This window comes from Chenopodium quinoa, unplaced genomic scaffold, assembly GCF_001683475.1.
Source record: "Chenopodium quinoa cultivar QQ74 unplaced genomic scaffold, ASM168347v1, whole genome shotgun sequence".
NCBI lineage: Eukaryota > Viridiplantae > Streptophyta > Magnoliopsida > Caryophyllales > Amaranthaceae > Chenopodium > Chenopodium quinoa.
This window is the reverse complement of record NW_018744991.1, coordinates 3,755,043-3,767,428: the sequence shown is the minus strand read 5'-3', so window position 1 is coordinate 3,767,428 and position 12,386 is coordinate 3,755,043. Positions and strand designations below refer to the sequence as shown.

Sequence of the window (12,386 nt, the reverse complement as noted above, 5' to 3'; positions counted from 1 at the left end):
CATAGAATGATTTTTTACTAGGAGTGTTTTAAAACCTCAATAATTTAACTTTTTTTATTTAATGAATCATTAATGTCTGAACCAATTTTAAAAATGTTACGCATAGCCTTAAGTGCTTTATATAAGAAGTTAGAAATGGAAAAATCAAATGAAAATATAGTATTAATTACATTGTTTTGTGCGTATTATCATGCATTCCTAAATTAATATTTGTATAAAATTTGGAAATATACATCAATTGTTTTTTTTTTTTGTAGCCCTAAGGACTACTGTTGAGCCCATGAGTAAACCCACATATGAGTGGTGTGTTGTCCCATATTAATTGAGTGTGAAAGTTTGTATTGGTATGTGTATCCCACATTGAAGAAAGAAGATAATTGTGTCCACTTTATAAGGCTAAGGGGCAGCTCCCTTATTCATTGTCATATGGTGTTAAACCTCCTTGGCCGAGTAAAGTGAACACTTCTAACGGGTGTTGTTTCGGGTGTTTTTGTCCCTTGGTGCAGAAAAAGAGGTGAGATATTCTCGGATTTAGAGATCAGGTGATTATCTGATGTAAGAGAGTGTAGGGTATGCTGTAATAATTGTAGATGTCCCAAAAATGGGGGGAATCTCCCTATTTATAGGGTCATCGGAAAACGTGTCCCTGATTAGGTCACTTTGACCTAATTATACTGGGTTGCGTCGAATTACGGCTTTCTCGAGATTTTGGGCCCTTGAAGGCCGCCTTTTTCTCCTAGGTTCTAAGAAGGACACGTGTCAAATGGAGGTTCGTCCAATTTGGACCAACCAGGGTATGACACATGTCAGGATATGATTGGCCCATGTGGCATGGGTAAAATTACCCAAAATAGGTGTGGCCCTGGCTTGTTTATCATATCAAAGCCAGGTTGAAGAAAGAAGATAATTGTGTCCACTTTATAAAGCTAAGAGGCTACTCCCCTCATTGTCATATCTCATATGGTTTTGAGGTGAAACCTCCTTGGTCAAGTAAAGTGAACACTTGTGGTCGTCTATCAGCTACATATAGCATAACCTTTATTATTATTTTTGGTGCAAACAAACATAACGGGGTACTCCATGTAATTGATGACCCCAATTTTCTATTTAATCAACCACATAATGAACAATAAGAAATCATTAAGATTTATGAACATACTCTAGTGGAGCAAACAAAAGAAGACATTGTCAAAAAGCAAAAGAAGATGGGTGAAGGTTGGATTGACATATCTGAGAGCACGTTAGGCATTAGGTTGGGCTGAAGAAAATGACCTTATGGATCTGGGCCTAAAGTTGGACCAGGCCATTAGTCGGTCCATTGTTCCTTTATAATCAAAACTTGATACATTACTTATAATCAATCTCTAACGCCAGATCATTATCTTCTAATGAACCACATGGACCAGAATTCGACCTTTTTTTAAAAGTGGTCATTTATTCACCAAATTTTGCATGTCAACTCAATTACTGTGCCAATTTGACACAGAATGCCAATGTGACAATGTGTTATGTGTAATATTAATTCCGTACATAAACTTTTTATTTGATATATTGCATCCAAGCACTACACCAAAGTCGTGTTTGAGAAATTCTATTCAAATGAAAATTTTATCCTAAAGTTAGTATGATTTACATCCCATTTAACAAAACAAGTACAATTTATCAGCTAATCTGCAAACAATTTTATACAAATACTTAATAATCCAGAAAACTAAACATATAATGTAGCAAACTTCTCATATCAAATAATGCAACTAGCTCTTGATAGCACATATCAGTTAATTATCAATCAAGGTCTAATATGCAAATCCTTTACACCTAGTTTTACCAATTATTCATCCAATTAAATTTACATCTATTATCTCAGCATATATGAAAACTTTGGGGATTTATAGTATGTCAAGAATATAATACTACACCCTATTCACCATATCAAGTCGCAAGTTGTGACTATATTTGCACATAACCTTAACAATTTCTTCTTATTAGATCTTTCTGTTTAGTCCATGGCTTTATGTAACTCTATGGTTATGGTTTATCAACAAGTCAACAACAACATTGTCTCCTTCCTTCTGTTGACTAAATTTAAGCTCGGTTGTTTTACTTCTGTACCTTTTGAAAGTTCGATCCAAGACAATATGAGTTTGTTTTAAGCAAATTAAATAATTTCTTTCAAACATGATGATGATTTTAAGCTTTTGTTATTGTGTTTGATCTAATTTGTTGGTATGTAAAAGAATAAAAAGATGATTAAGCTTGTTTATTGTTCAACTTTTTTTGTTAGTAATAATAATTGATTAAGCCTATGCCAAAAAAAAAAAAAAAAAAAAAATCTACCTATAATCTATATATATATGGAAATTAAAGAAATAATGTGGCATTTAGAGGAGGGGTCAATTTTGATAAGTTGGTCGGATAAATGGCGCAAACCATGGCAATATATTGGGCATTCCTAAGTGCAATTGCAATTTGCAAGTAGAAAGTTTGCAGGCATCCTAGATAAAAGAATCCCACCAACTCAACAAAGAAAGTGTAGTAAAAGGAGTAGGAAAGTTGCAGAAAAAGGAACTCGATCATGGACCCTCAATAATCATCATCTAAAACCATGCTACATAGTACATGTTAACATATACTTGGTATAAACTTCTATGTGTTGAGCCCATGTCCAAATCCACATGTGAGTGAAAGTGTTGTCCCACATTGAAAGAGTATAATAGTGATGGGAAGTGTATTCCACATTGAAGAAACAAGAAAATTGTGTCCATTTTATAAGGCTAAGAGGCTACTCCCCTTGTTACCATATTTTTTGAAGTGCAACCTCTTTAATCGTATAAAGTGGACAATTGTGGCGGGTGTAGCTTAGGCCCATTTATCACCACATGCGAATATATAGTGGACCCATTATATTTGTAAAACTAATCGTTGTATCATTTGGAATAGTGTTTAAGACCATTTATGAGAATAAGTGTGTAATTAGTCTTTTTTTTTTGGTCTAAATCAAGCCAAGTCATTAAAAGAACAAAGTTAGCAAAAGACTAGCTAGGTAAATCTTCAAGTTACAACTCTTGCAAGTAGTAACAGTAGACTTAATTAATACGCTGTAAATTATCTAACTAGCTAATAATTCTTCATAAATGGTAGTTTAATTTTGATAGTATTGGATGTTTTTAATTTAATTTTCTGATTATTTTGAAGAGAGTGGTGGTGGTGTAGGATGCTTTCACATTGTTGGTCCATAGGAAAGGAGGCATAGAAAACTTTTGCAATCATTTAAATTTGCTCAACAGCCCAAGCCAACGTCTTAAGAAATTGACTCAAACTTTTGGTACTTTTTCTATTTTCCATTCAAATTAAAATTCCAACGTATACTTCCTTTTACCTTTAATGCTAACAACTATTCACAATCTTCTTGTAAACGTCAGCTACTTTGCCTAATAGTCTTACAAAATTAAGGTAATTGTAATCTAGGTGTTGGACGCACCTTGTATGTTAATGTTTTTGTGCCTCCTACAGTCCTACCTCCGACGAGTATACTATGTAAAACGTTAGTTGTCTCGTTAAAGTATATTTTCAAAGGTTAAAAATGGATGCTTTTACACTTATCTACTAACATAATAAAAGGATGTTGAATATATATGTTGCAATTTACAATTACAAAGTTTACTATTCCGTTTTAAAAAAGGAGTTATAATAATTTTCTTGTACTCGTATGTATAATGTATTATATCTATACATCTATACTTCTATACTTTATTATTTCGGAGTATATATGAAAAAAAAAAGTTTGTAAATATGTGTCACGTGTCACCATATATTATGTGAATTTAGCCAACCAAATTATAGTGAAATTGGATAATTAAGATGACTACTCCCCTTTACATTTTACACCATAGTTAGTCTATACCAAACAAGACTTTAAATAATGAATTTGGACTAACATGTCTCGCCCATATTCTATGGAGTCAAAAACAGACTTACAACCTTACAACCGTCATCTCCAAACAAACGGTTCATCACTCAACCCACTAACTTTGTTTTAATTTTTTTTTTTTTTAAATTACAAAATCCAATCAACCCCACCAAAAAAAAGTAAAAAAAATAAAATAAAGGTAAAAAAACGGCAATATTAGTTTGAAGGGAGAAAGTCTCTAATTTAACTCCCTCTTTCCCTTCCATCTCTGTCTCTCTCTCCAATTTCTCATCATATTCGCCAACTTCCATGCTCTTCTTTCTTGCCACATTTACACAATTATATTCTTTTTTATTTTTATTTTTTATTTATATATATTTATAATCCGATTTTCTAGGGTGTTTAAATAGAGTGATCATAAAAATTTGATGGTTAATTAAGTAGCCATTTTCCAATTATATAACTTCCAACACCAAAATTATACTCCGATGCGGCAAGAGAAAAGCATTTATGGAGAAACTCCAAACAAGAATAGTATGAAGGGATTAAAGGCTTTACTTTCTAATCACTCTGATGATATCTTCTCTGATCATGAACTCGCTCTTCGTAAAGCTGATGAAGCAGGTTCTTTTCTCTATTTCTCTTCTTTCATTCTTTCATTTTTTTTTTTTTATTAATCAAGTTAAGAAGTCGTCATCATCAAAGTTAGTACAGTATTGATTTTGATTAGCTTAAACTTGTTTCAATTTTTACATTGTACGTATGGAGTACATTAGTTAGTTTTGAGTAAAGATTAGTTGAACACAACACCACTCTAATTATAAAATGTAATGCACCTCGTAAGATTAGTATAACAAGTCATAGTTCTTAGGACCTCATACATCATACCAAGTATAATTATTGTACAAAACAAAATATGTGAAAGGCTAGTGTCACTAGTATTATTGCATGAATGAGACCAAGATTTATTATACTAATAAAAATGGAGTAGGCCGGATGTAAGATGTTCAAATGTATGGGTTGCACAATTTACGGTGATCACGTGAATTGCATAAGTTTGAACGAACTGATATAAGTTAGGTGGCGCCACATTTATCACTATAATAATAATAATACCTCCGGTCTAAATTACTCGCAATTTTGGAAAATTTTATATCTCGCAAATAATACCCAAAAGTTGCGAGTAAATTATATCTGATGAATTTGCTTCTACTTACAAGATGTAGATCCAAACTATATATTCATACTTCATATTAATCAACTTAAAAATTTAATACTCTAGTATGGACTATGGAGTACGTACTAGGCTAGAATTATCAACACTGGTAATTTTGATATTTATTTTTATCTTCTCTTAAAAGGAGAGAAGTGTTCAAATTATTCTCCCTAGTACCTACTTGATTGTCGTTTTAATTGAATCTAACTATGTCACACGATGTAGGAAATTGTAACAGATTTTCGTCAGCTTTAAATCAATCGACGGTAGGATGTGTACTATTCTTTAAGAAGTTTAATTTCCTATATTGTTGGAACCAGGGTTTTAGGAGCATAATGTTACTTCTTAGCCACTAACTCTAAAAGTCTAAGATATACGGAGTACATTTTAAATTGAATTAGTTGTATGCTTGTAAACCAAACTGTATGTGTGTTAGTTTCTTATTTGCTCCAAAAAATGATTTACTAAATTGAATTTAATCGTATATTTTAATTGTTTTTAAGCTTACTTATAAACCATCAAGATCATAAAATCGATTTGATTTTTCTCGTTATTAATTAGGAAGAGAATATTTGGGAAAGCAATCCTAATAAAAAACACACTAGATTCTCTACGGTAGAAGTACAAATAAGGGACACTCAGATTTGTTCTTGTTCTGTTTAGACAAAAATACTGATCTAATATGCTATTGGACAATGATTATATTTGAAAAAAAAACAAGATGGGCCCAAAAATGGGATAATGGGGCTCATTATGATGTTGAGCCGTTAAGGTGGGCCAGGCTGGCCCATTTGATTAGTAAGTAAATTAGACCAAGTGGGCCCAAAAATGGAATTGGATCCCCTTGCCCTTAATAAGTGCCGTTTTAGGTGGACTTGCCTTACTAATGAAGGTTGGGACCTCAACTTAATGATGATTAAGGAGTATAATAATCTCTAAAGAAAGAGGGTTAGACAGGATGATAGGGTAAAGCAGGGCAGAGAAAATAAAAGTTGGATTGTGGCAATGTCATAACAAGATCACACTTTGTCGCTTGAGAATTTGGTTTTAATTTATTTGATCTAAATAAGTATACTTGTATAGATTATCATAATAAGGTGACATATGATTTGATAAAAAATTAGATGCATAATGGATTACAACTAAACTAAGTGACATCGCGATGTGATATGAGTATGTACATGATCCAAATTGAACATGATCCAAACAACTTGTTAGTTACCTCTCACCTCCAATACTATTACCCTTACAAACATTATGCCATTTCATGAAATAGTAGTTAAAATGGGAGTTGCATCATTTGTGCAGCTGCAAGAAGGTATCAAGCAACCGGATGGCTAAGGGAAATGGACCAAGTAGCAAGGGACACCCTCTCAAAGAACCCTTCCGAACAAGACTTTTGTATGGCCCTCCGCAATGGTCTCATCCTTTGTAATGTCCTTAACAAAGTTAATCCTGGTGCTGTCCTCAAGGTACACTGCCATTTACGGAGTAGTATTTCTTTTTTACTTAATTACGGAGTACATTGTTATGTAGAGTTTTTATGACTGTTTTTGTATTTTGTTTACAAGGTTGTGGATAATCCAGTAGTGGCAGTGCAGTCCCCGGAAGGAGCAGCACAGTCAGCCATTCAGTACTTTGAAAACATGAGGAATTTCTTGGTAGCTGTTGGCAATATGAAGCTATTGACGTTTGAAGCCTCTGACTTGGAAAAGGTTTCTTTCTTTTCTTTGACAGGCTAACCTCAATCTAACTCATCCTTTCGGATGATGGAGGAGTCCAGGAGGGCTAATCACCTAAGTAGCTTGAATATCATCTTATTGTGTCATTTGACTCTCTTCCTACTGCCTTCATTTTGAGATAAGAATTTATTAACAAGAACCAACAAAGAATTCAAAAGTACATACAAAGTGCAAAGAAGTTTAATATTAGGAATGTGGTTCATGAACGTTGTGTACTTACAACAGTGTGTCTGTGTTAGAAATTTATAGCTGTATCATATCTAGCAATTGGTTATGTATCCGAATATACATATCTCCTGAGGTTTTGGCGGGAATGCTGTGTCTTTAACTGAATTGATTCTTATGTACAGGGAGGTTCTACAAGTAAAGTTGTGGACTGCATTCTTTGCCTAAAAGGCTATTATGAGTGGAAACAAGCTGGTGGAATTGGAGTGTGGAGGTATGGTGGAACTGTGAGGATCACTTCCTTCTCAAAAGACTGCTCCTCCTCTTCAGTTGGCAGTGAAAGTGCTGATGATTCATTGTCGTCGTTTGATGAATATGAATCATTACAATACGAGCAGCTGTCAGAATTTCTTCGTCTTTATAACAAGGTGTCAAACAACGAAACAGAAATAGCAAAAGCATTGTGTATTCTCTTTGATCGCTATGGACTTGGGATATTGCAAGCTTATGTCAGTGAGAAGAATGGAATAGAGGATTTACCTTTGAATTCAATGGTAGGTAAGATTTCTTCTGTTTTAGTTAGGTTTCCCTTAGTGTGTACCATGAAATGATTTTTTTTTTTTAAAACCAAATTTTATCAAATGACACAAATTGTCAAGTGTTAAATAAATGACACAAATAGAAGTTAGTAACAGACTTTTGCTAATTAAGTGACTTGAAGTCTATAAAAAGTGATGGCAAGAGGATTAGTACTGTTGGTCAGACAATTATTCTTTGTGCAAGTGTAATCTATCTGTGATGCAATACAAACTCTTAATTTTATTTTCACTATACATCAACTCGTTGGTGAATTAATGTGCAGGTAATAGATACTGTGATTCATAAGGTTGTCAAGGATTTTTCTTCAGTGATTGTGACTCAAGGTCTTCAGGTAGAGTTTCGGAATTTTAATGCAGCTATTTTGGTACATATAAATGTATAATAGGAATAAGCTTCTTAAGGTTTGCATGATAAAAAATGTTGTAGCTTGGGCATATGTTGAAAAAAAAGTTGAAGAGTGAGACTACATCTTTTACACATGAAGAGTTCTTGGAAGCAATTTCACGGTATCTTGGCAACAAGAAGACTGTTATGAAGTCTAATGATGCAGCGGAATGTTGCATTTGTGGGAGAAGAAAAGAAATCAGTGATTCTACGAGCTACAAGGAAGTAGTAGATGAGCAACATAAGCAACTTGTGGTACTCAATTTTAAACATATCCATCTCTTTCTTGGAATTTCATGTCTTCACATTCAGTGATTTAGTTCTCTTTAAATGATCAAATCCTAAGTTGATTCATGGAAAACTTAACTGATTATCCTTTTTATCAATCTTCAGGAACTCAAGTCATCTTTTAAAGAAACAAAAGATGAAGTGAATAGGGCTCAATTACAATGGGATGCAGAAATTAAAAAACTAGGTGAGATATATGTGTGTGCATTTGATTAAAAACTATTGTGCAATACTACATTGTACCCCTTTTTCTTTTAACTACTTACCACCCTAATTCAATAATTTAATTGGCTCAGAGAATCACGTGAGGAGTCTTGAGGTCGCGTCATCTTCTTACTATAAGATTCTAGAAGAAAACCGTCAGCTTTACAATCAAGTGCAAGACTTGAAAGGTAATCTTACTTTGTATAATCTCTGAAATCCATCTATTTGAAATTGGGATTAAGTAAATTGAGAAACTAAAATTGTGACAAACTGTTGTTTTATATCATAGGATCAATTAGAGTTTACTGTCGAGTAAGACCATTCTTACAAGGCCAATCTGATGGGGTATCAACTGTTGATCATATTGGAGAAAATGGAAATATAATGATTGTCCATCCTCACAAACAAGGGAGGGATGCAAGAAAGGTCTTCTCGTTTAACAAAGTATTTGGAACAAATGCAACCCAACGTAAGTTTTTCCATTTCTGCATGTAATTCTACACACTAGGCACTTTGTGGCCTTACCAATTGGTTTGACATATTTTCATATGTCTTGAATGCAGAGCAAATATATGCAGATACCCAATCATTAATTAGATCAGTTTTAGATGGTTTCAATGTTTGTATCTTTGCTTATGGACAAACTGGCTCCGGGAAGACATACACTATGGTATTAGTTAATTTGTATTTTATCCTCACTTGCATTTAAGATATTTTGAATGATGGATTTCATTTTATATATTTTTTATGCTTGGATTTTGCCTCAGTTTCTTAGAAATCTTCCTTATTGAAACTGCATTTTTGTTTTTGTCTAGAGTGGCCCTGATTTAACAGCAGAAGATTCTTGGGGTGTCAACTACCGAGCATTGCAAGACCTATTTCAAATTTCGAAATCTAGAGTTGACTTAATTGAATATGATATTGGAGTCCAGATGATTGAAATATACAATGAACAAGTCAGAGACCTCTTAGTTGTTGATGGCACTTCTAGAAGATATCCTTCAATAGCTCAGCTAATAATTTTATTTTATTTTATTTTTTTTTTTTTTTTTTTTTTTTTTTTTTTTTTGTATAAAACATTTTAAGTTACACTCAGGAAAATTTATAATGTGACTCCTTAATTATATTCACGTTAGATATTCGAAACAATTCTCAGCTCAATGGTCTCAATGTACCTGATGCATGTTTAGTCCAAGTTAATTGCACCCAAGATGTCCTTGACTTGATGCGGGTTGGCCTAAAGAATCGTGCTGTGGGTGCAACTGCTCTGAATGAAAGGAGTAGCCGATCTCACAGGTACACTCTTCATTAAAATGATAGCTTGCATGGTTTCATTCTGTCTTGCTCTGAAACAATTATGGTATTGCAGTATTTTAACTATCCATGTCCAAGGAAAAGAGTTGATCTCTGGGTCCATTTTGAGGGGATGTCTTCATCTGGTGGATTTAGCGGGCAGTGAGAGAGTCGACAAATCTGAGGCTATTGGAGAAAGGCTGAAGGAAGCCCAACATATAAATAAATCACTTTCTGCACTTGGGGATGTCATCTCTGCTCTTGCTCAGAAGAGTGCTCATATTCCCTACAGGAATAGCAAGCTTACTCAAGTCTTGCAAGACTCTCTAGGTAACCACCTTAAAAGATTCTATGGTCAAAACTTTAACTATATATTTTTTATTATATTGCATGATTTGTATCCCCATTACTCAAATTTTTGTTGCAGAGCCATGGTGGCTGTTTTTTCTTTTTTTTTTCGTACTAATTATAAGTGTTCTTCACTGGTAGGAGGTTAATCAGTCTTTGATCGCTAACTTATGAATTACTTATCTTGTAGGAGGCCATGCTAAAACTTTGATGTTTGTGCATATTAATCCTGAATCTAATGCTATCGGAGAGACAATAAGTACCCTTAAGTTTGCAGAGAGGGTTGCCTCTATAGAACTTGGAGCTGCTCGAGCTAACAAAGAAACTACTGAACTTCGGGACCTCAAAGTTGAGGTTGGTTTTATGGTTTTTTTTTTTTTTTTTTTTTTTTTTTCAAGCCTTAAACATTGGGACTGAAATCAATATTAAATTTCTCAAGCGCCCTGCAAATTAAATTTCTTCTTCTTTTACTGCAGATCGCTAATCTGAAATCAACATTAGAGAAGAAAGAAACAGAACTGGAAAATCTGAAGTGTGCCAATGTAAGAAGTAATTCTGAAACTCAAAATGCAAGAGCCATTTCACCAATGCATGTGCCAAGGCTTGTGCGACCAGTTGATGACAAAGCCTTTGAGGTAGGATTGAATTAGTTAATAACCTCACTTCAATTAGAAGAATCACATAAAGCATATTATATGGCTTAATACATATAAGATGTTTATAATCTTTATATATACTCACTAGCCACAAGGCCACAATATTATTTACTTAGGTCTGAAAAAGCGGCAGAATAGTGAAGCTGTACTAATCAGAAGGTGTCTTCTATTCAACACTTCTGTCCACAAATATATTTTTTTAACAATGAAAGTTATGTATTCAGGTCAGAAGCTGTTCTTCAGGGAAGCAGAGGAGGTCGCATTTTCCCTCTGGGTTAAAGGAACATGAGACCATGCCAAAGATGCCTTTCATAGCTGAAGAAAAGCTTATAAAGCCTGGAAATCCAAGGTCTCCGTCTCCTCCTGTGAGGAGATCAATGTCTACTGACCGAGGGGCTCTCATTAGGAGTAGGCTTAAGCCTGAAATGACAGAAAAATCTTTCCCGAAGCTTCAATACCCAGCTAGAGTATCAGTGAATAAACCTCTTGGTCCACCATCAGCAAATCCATTAGTTGACCGGCATGATGGCAGCATCACAAGAGGCAACTTATTAGATCAGGAGAATGAACAACTTAAGCCTGTAAATACAAGGCAATTGTTGTCAGTGAGGAAAAGCAAGCATGATATCAGCAAAATTAAGGCCAAGAACCAACCAGCGCCTAGGATTCCAAAGGTTGATGAGCCTGACATTCATGCAGGAGGAAAGATTGAGGAGGCTAGAGAGAGTGACATTTTCGAGCCTGAAAATGAAAAGGGGTTATTTGCTTCTCCCGTCTACAGCAGCAATTCTCGGTTGAGGAAATTACGGGCCAACTCTACTAAGAGTTCTCAGTGTCTCGAACCAAGGTATGGCTTCTCAAATCCAACATAAATTGTATTTAAACTGTAAAAGCAAGGTTTTACCACACTTCACTACCTCCCTTAAGGCATAGATTCTCCAATTCAAAACAGGAATATATTATGATGGGTGGGTGCTCAAAAGTGTTATAACTGGACATCAGAATGCCTGTAATCTATGTTACTTGGATTCAGGTAATCTTGTCCTACAGTGGCACATGCAACTCGACTATTAAGTTATTAATTATCTGCATTCTTCCATGCAGAGGACAAGCAAATGCAGTAGATTCCGGACAATTTGAAACCAAACTTCTAAAAGAAAGCAACAATCCATCTATATCTGGATTGAGGAGAAGTCAGTCTATACCGCGTGGAAAGTTTACAGTTTTGCCTTAAAAGACTTTACTAAACTGATTTTGACATATTTTTTTTTTTAAAAAAATTTCCCCTATGTACAGTGATCTGAGTTCAGTAGAAGCATGCCCAGGTATTTGTAGTGGCTGTTTGTTGATGTCTTTGGTTGAGCTTTCAGAAATTTGAGTTTGACAAGCAATCATGCTTGTATTTTTTTTTTTTAATTACTTTCTTTATACCAATATTTAAAATTTTGTGAGCTATCCATGTTTTCTCTTCAAGTCCTGCTTCAATAATCAATATAATGGAATATTTTTCATGCTATTCTATACTATTGTATAATTCACAAGGTATTCTTACATATCTAAGTTTGTACATCATACATACA

The 12,386-nt window shown here is 34.2% G+C and overlaps 1 protein-coding gene across 2 annotated transcripts; it reads left to right on the top strand.

Annotated features, from left to right (window-relative positions):
* The first annotated feature begins 3,747 nt into the window (after positions 1-3,747).
* Positions 3,748-12,317, top strand: LOC110707061 (kinesin-like protein KIN-14F). 2 transcript variants are annotated; one of them, XR_002508425.1, is made up of 18 exons: positions 3,748-4,534; positions 6,435-6,598; positions 6,698-6,841; positions 7,219-7,587; positions 7,896-7,964; positions 8,060-8,272; positions 8,411-8,492; positions 8,602-8,697; positions 8,799-8,978; positions 9,073-9,179; positions 9,325-9,503; positions 9,641-9,805; positions 9,879-10,132; positions 10,341-10,504; positions 10,627-10,785; positions 11,031-11,653; positions 11,759-11,839; positions 11,911-12,004. XR_002508425.1 is itself a non-coding variant. In XM_021885090.1 (17 exons), the coding sequence occupies exons 1-17, from the start codon at positions 4,399-4,401 to the stop codon at positions 12,038-12,040; spliced, it is 3,234 nt and encodes a 1,077-aa protein (XP_021740782.1). In that variant the 5' UTR covers positions 3,750-4,398; the 3' UTR covers positions 12,041-12,317. The 2 variants fall into 2 exon arrangements, 1 of the variants encoding a protein (XP_021740782.1); XM_021885090.1 differs by lacking the exon at positions 11,759-11,839 and having other exon boundaries at positions 3,750-4,534; positions 11,911-12,317.
* Positions 12,318-12,386: the final 69 nt, after the last annotated feature.

Coding starts and splice junctions, on each gene's coding strand:
- LOC110707061 (XM_021885090.1), top strand. CDS start 4,399: ATGCGGCAAGAGAAAAGCATTTATGGAGAAACTCCAAACAAGAATAGT. Junction 7,588..7,895: donor ATTTACCTTTGAATTCAATG/GTAGGTAAGATT, acceptor ATTAATGTGCAG/GTAATAGATACTGTGATTCA. Junction 8,979..9,072: donor TGGAACAAATGCAACCCAAC/GTAAGTTTTTCC, acceptor TCTTGAATGCAG/AGCAAATATATGCAGATACC.